General features: G+C 33.7%; 1 protein-coding gene across 1 annotated transcript; it reads left to right on the top strand.

Moving 5' to 3' along the window:
* Nucleotides 1-2,698: 2,698 nt before the first annotated feature.
* LOC143563435 (malate dehydrogenase 1, mitochondrial-like) lies at nt 2,699-5,477 on the top strand. Its single transcript, XM_077050973.1, has 7 exons — nt 2,699-3,027; nt 3,924-4,097; nt 4,188-4,356; nt 4,442-4,503; nt 4,580-4,704; nt 4,850-4,967; nt 5,057-5,477. The coding sequence occupies exons 1-7, from the start codon at nt 2,782-2,784 to the stop codon at nt 5,195-5,197; spliced, it is 1,035 nt and encodes a 344-aa protein (XP_076907088.1). The 5' UTR covers nt 2,699-2,781; the 3' UTR covers nt 5,198-5,477.
* The last annotated feature ends 523 nt before the right edge of the window (nt 5,478-6,000 follow it).

The raw sequence follows: 6,000 nt of genomic DNA on the forward strand, positions 1-6,000 counted from the left end.
ACCCAATGGTGCCTTGGTGGTGTGCTTACTCTAAATGGGGTATGTTTGACAAAATTAACTGGTAGCTTTAGCTGGTGGCTAGAAGTTGTAGCTGGTAGTTGTTAGTTGTAGCTTTTTAGATATATTTAGATGTTTGACAGAGTAGCTGGAGCTTTTAATAAAATATATAAAATGACCAAAATGGGCATAACTAAAAAAACACGATACTAAATGTAATCTCTCTCTCTATAAGTTCTTTCTCAAATAAATAAAACATGATCATTTTCAATTAATAAAACATAGTCATTGACAAACAGTTGAGAACATATATCATATTATAAAATCATTAATTTCGTGCATTCCATATCAAAGTAGCAATATTGTTGCGAACATGTTTCATCTCGTTCGTTGTTCCTTCAAAAGTTCCAAACCGTAACAAAGACCGGCCGTATAAAACCGGGCCGGACCGTAAGATTGATACCACACACATATATGGGCGTGTTGTTCAATTTTGTTAGCTTATATCTAAGGTTGTGTTTATTGAGTTGACCCTGCATCCTCGTATATTATTCATATAATAAGTTGAACAACATATAACATCATCGACATTACATAACTTGAACATTGATTTTATTTATAAAAAAAAAGACAATTTCTTTTGGGATCTGTCTGGCGCCTAGCTTGATGGTATTTATTATACTTAACATAAAATATATAAAAAACTATATTATATTGTTAAACTCTATGGTCCGGTCCGGTTTTATGTAGCCGGTTTTTGGTACGAACCGTAAACCGAACCATTCACTACGGTTTGAAAATTTTCGAACCGACCAACCGATATTCAAAGAAGAAAACTGACCGCAAAACCAAACCAAAGACCGGTTTTGGTGGTTTCACAGTTTGAAACCAAACCATGAACGCCCCTAATATGAACAAATAATATGTTCGTATAAGAAAAACTACTCATCAAACCAAATAGATATATTGAAATAGAAGTGTTATGTAACTAATTAGAATATTTGCTTCAAAATAAACAAATTTTAACATCACTAAAATTAACAAAACCATGATCGTGACATCTGGTTATCATTGTAGTAGAAGTTAAAAACACAACAACTTATATAAGGCAAGCATGAATAATAAATACCTCTTAGGCTCTTATTAGTGGAAGTTGATGTCAATTGTAGTGGTTGTTGGCAGCAGGTTAACTTTGAGCACGTTTTTGTTGAGGATGACGACGTGTTGTATTTTTGTTGAATTGAAGGTTATTTAGGTAATATAAACCCTAAAAGCTTGTAGCTTTTATGAAACGCTAGTAGTAGGAGCGTTCTAATTAGGAGTTTTTTCTTATAACCTAAAAGCTTCAAGCCCATACAATCAAACAAGACTTTTTATTGATTAGAAGTTTTTTCTTAAAAACTTGTACCTTGTAGCTCCTAAAAGCTATTTGCCAAACATACCCATGATATCCCCAATTCTTTTAACGAATTGCTAAAAACAGTTCCTGAACTATTATGTGGTATTCACTAGGGGAAATTTTGTTATTTTGATTATAAAGCATAAAAAATTCATTCACCAATCCATCTATATGATATAACTATAAATAACATTCTCTAAATTAATATTTCATTTTTAAAAACATCTTACTTTTCATTTCTGATCCATATCTTATTATCTTTTTTTTTATATTATTTATTAATATCATGCAATTGGTTGTTGAATTTAGAGGATGAATAGTGAATCCTTATATTTGGCGATCAACTTTAATCTCCCCTAAATTTATAAGGGATAGGGTATAAGGTTGAGGAATGTGATGGAGTAGCCTTTTTAGATGTTTTCTTTAAATTTCAAGGATGAGAATGAAGATGAGGATGCAGAATGAGTTAGGAAATGCTCTTAGCCAATAGTTTTATTTTAAATTGTGACTATACGTTAAACTATGTTTTATAATAACTCAGATGTTATATGACAACCGCTCAGGTGAAAGAGTTAAATATAAGCGTTCTTACCATTTCCTATCCATTGTAACCTTTCTTTCTTTGTTTTTTTCTTTTATTTATAAATATAACATACTTATTTGGTCTTAAACAAATCAAACGTGTCTACATAGAATAACATATGCTATACTAAACTCAGTAGTTGTAATTTTCTTTCATATGTTATATGATGATGAGGGGAACAATATATTTATTGTGAAACTCATACTAGTTTTCATGTAGTTAGATCTTTCGGTTATTCAAATACGTTTATTGGTACAATTTAAGCCAGTATCTTATTTTAGTTATTTGTGCAAATTAATTTGTTGCATATGACTTATAACACACACAGACTCCTCTCAATGAATCCCAACTCTAAAAATCTTTGGCTTTTCCTTTTCACTATCCAATATATTCACGTATTTAACTAAACAATGCTGAACTTTAAACTTGTTTTGTATTACTAATCTTAATTTCTCCCATTTCAAAATAACCAAGTTGGTAACTAGTTAACAACATAAAAAGTTTAAGCAAGAACTTGGCTTCATTCCTCATAATTAGTTTTATAAAAAAATTATTGCTTTAGAAACAAGTTACTTGATAAAACGCGTTACATATATTATCGTATCACATTTAAAACAAAAAGACAAAAATGAAGTTCAAACAATAGACAAGGGACAATTGTTGTATAATAATAATAATAATAATAATAATAATAATAATAATAGCTTAAAAAGCAATAGTAGTGGTTCATTTTCAATATCCTCACTCACTCTCTCTCTAAAAAGTTTACTTTCTCTCTCTAGAAACCAAGCAGAGAGCAACAATGAGGACGGCTGCCATGTTCAGATCCATCAAATCCTCCGTCGCCAGATCATCATCTCGCCGGACCTACTCATCGGAGTCTGCACCGGAGCGTAAGGTGGCCATATTAGGTGCCGCCGGCGGCATCGGACAGCCTCTCTCACTCCTCATGAAACTAAACCCTCTCGTTTCCAGCCTCTCTCTCTATGATATCGCCGGTACTCCTGGTGTCGCTGCTGACGTCAGCCACATCAACACCAGATCTGAGGTTAATATCCTTAATTATGATAATTCTAGGGTTTTTGTGATTAATTGTGTTGATTTGATTTGTATTTTATTTCTAGGGTTTCTGATCTACTTTGTTGAGTGCTTGTGGCTTTAATTTAGCTTAGTTTATGTTGAAAATTGATTAGGTTATTATCTCCTCGTTTAATCCGCCATGATATTAACCATCTATTGTTTCTACACTATACAACTGTAATGTAATTAGGTGTTCGACCGACGGTTCAGTTCGGTTAATTGCTTCAACCATATCAACCAATTGGTTTTTGGTTGATCAGTTCGGTTTATTCGGTTATTTTTTTTCAGTTTTTGGTTGATGGGTTTGGTCTATTCGGTTTTCAGTAGATTGGTTTGGTTTATTCAGTTATTTTTTCGGTTTTGGTTAATCGGTTTGGTTTATTTGGTTATTTTTTTTGGTTTTCGGTTTGGTTAATAACCAAATCAAATTTGGGATAAGATATTTACTAAGAAACACGTGAAATGGATGCCTAAATATATGAAACTGAGATATAAATACATGAAATGGTGGTATAATTAAAACATGAAATACATATAATGAAGATATAAAAGCTAGAAATATGTGAAATATTAATGATTCGGTTAATTTTTGGTTAATCGAGGGTAAAAAAACGACCGATAACCGCCTTTCAGTTAATTCAGTTATCGGTTAATTTCGGTTATGTTATGTCGGTTTTTTGGTTTGGTTAATGCACTCCCCTAGTTCAGGTGCTCTAATTTTGTGATTTGAAAACCTAATTGTGATCAGTTTATAGAACGTTATACAGATTAGCTGTTATAAAATCTATTTAAGTGGTGTGCTATTGAAATTTAAATGTATATGGAATCAATTTTGAGTTGATTGGTGTTTTTTTTATTACTTAGGTGGTTGGTTATATGGGAGATGAGAATTTGGGGAAGGCATTGGAAGGTGCTGACGTTGTTATTATCCCAGCTGGTGTACCAAGGAAGCCCGGTATGACTCGTGATGATCTTTTCAACATCAATGCTGGTATTGTTAAGGGTTTATGCACAGCTATTGCTAAGTATTGCCCGCATGTAAGTACTCACTCTTTTTTATGCAGTTCATAGAATAAAATAAGCTATTGTTTTTATCATCTAATGGTTCTCACATTTGTTATTGGTCAGGCACTTGTTAACATGATCAGTAACCCAGTCAACTCAACTGTACCCATTGCTGCTGAGGTGTTCAAGAAGGCAGGTACCTATGATGAGAAAAGACTGTTTGGCGTGACTACGCTTGATGTTGTCAGGGCTAAAACTTTCTATGCTGGCAAGGCCAAGGTCCCGGTTTCTGGTATAGTTACATGCATCTTAATTCTTTCATAAATCAAAGGATGAATAAAGTTTAAAATATTAAGCTTGGTAATTTATATGTTCAGGTGTAAATGTGCCCGTTGTTGGTGGTCACGCTGGTATTACCATTCTACCATTGTTTTCCCAGGTATTTTTGGTTAATTTTATAAGTTTGTGTAATTGTATTGGTGGTTTATGGTAGTGATGATTGATTCTAAATGAAGGCGACACCACAAGCAAATAACTTATCACAAGAAGAGCTAGTTGCTTTAACAAAAAGAACCCAAGATGGTGGAACTGAGGTTGTGGAGGCGAAAGCTGGAAAGGGTTCTGCTACACTTTCAATGGCGTAAGTTTTAACTGATATGATGATATCATCATTTTCTTCATTGATTTTTTTGTTTGTTTAATACAACCACTTATTCTTGCGGGTTTATGTTTAATTGAAAATACATGCTTCTAGAAAGTATTGATCTTTTTTTTTGTTTATGCAGTTATGCTGGAGCAATATTTGCTGATGCTTGTTTGAAGGGACTTAACGGTGTCCCAGATGTTGTAGAGTGCTCATTTGTGCAATCAAATGTAACCGATCTACCTTTCTTTGCTTCTAAGGTACTTTCATTAATCATTATCACTGTTAACATAATTACCTTTTTCTTACCGAAAGTATGCAGTTAAATGGTTAAGTAATCGTTATACAGGTGAGACTTGGAAAGAACGGTGTAGAGGAAGTGCTAGGTTTGGGGTCACTTTCAGACTATGAGAAACAAGGTTTGGAAGCTCTTCTGCCCGAGTTGAAGTCATCTATTGAGAAGGGGATCGCATTTGCCAACAAGAGTTGAATAAAAGTGTTTACAATTTAAACGGAATTGTCACAGTTTTGGACCAAAAATTTCGTAAACTTTTGTTGTGTACCCTTTTGCTCGAGTGTTTGTTATTCAGGAGGCATTAGGCTTACAGCTTATTTACCTGCCCAATAAAAAGAAAGGGAAGCCTGCATCCCCTTTGCAAATTCCAAAAGAGTGTTAGGTTATTATTGTATCCTGTTATTGTTCACAAGTAAACAATGGCTATTTGGTAACAGGTTTTGAGAACCAATGACTACTGTTTGGTGAACAATCATCTTTTCCATTCCCCAAAGTTCAACTATTATGATGTTTAATGACATATTCATGATTTGGTAATACACCTTTTGAGTTCAAGAGATAGGGCTGCTCACGAACCGAACCTAGCAGGGCTTGGCTTGGCTCAGTTTTGAAATAAAGCTGATAATTTGAGCCTGATATTGGCTTATCTTGGCTTGGTTTCTGAAAGAAAGTTGAATGAACACATTTAAAGTGAACGTTCACTGGTTCAAAAAACATTTTTACATATATTTATGTGTTCATACACATATATTGGCACGTTGTAAAACAAGCCAGTTTGAGCTAGAGTTTTTTTTTCCAAGCCTTTTCGGATATAATGTACCCTTATATTTATGTGTTCATACACATATAATGTACCCATATAACCAACCTCACAGAACCTAAGTGGGCCGGGTAGTCGAAGTTATGTTGGGCTTTCTTCAAGTCTATACAACAACATTATTTGATTCATCGCCTTGCTTGAGTACTCTTCAACGTCTACACCAATCTACGTAAAGCTA

This window comes from Bidens hawaiensis, unplaced genomic scaffold (assembly GCF_021521415.1).
Source record: "Bidens hawaiensis isolate Kalapana, Puna unplaced genomic scaffold, B.hawaiensis_p1.1 tig00021383_1, whole genome shotgun sequence".
Classification (NCBI taxonomy): domain Eukaryota; kingdom Viridiplantae; phylum Streptophyta; class Magnoliopsida; order Asterales; family Asteraceae; genus Bidens; species Bidens hawaiensis.

Excerpts from the sequence above, each read along its gene's own strand:
- LOC143563435 (XM_077050973.1), top strand. The coding sequence starts at position 2,782 with ATGAGGACGGCTGCCATGTTCAGATCCATCAAATCCTCCGTCGCCAGA. Across the intron at positions 4,098-4,187 it reads TTGCTAAGTATTGCCCGCAT|GCACTTGTTAACATGATCAG; the intron begins GTAAGTACTCAC and ends GTTATTGGTCAG. Across the intron at positions 4,504-4,579 it reads TTCTACCATTGTTTTCCCAG|GCGACACCACAAGCAAATAA; the intron begins GTATTTTTGGTT and ends TTCTAAATGAAG.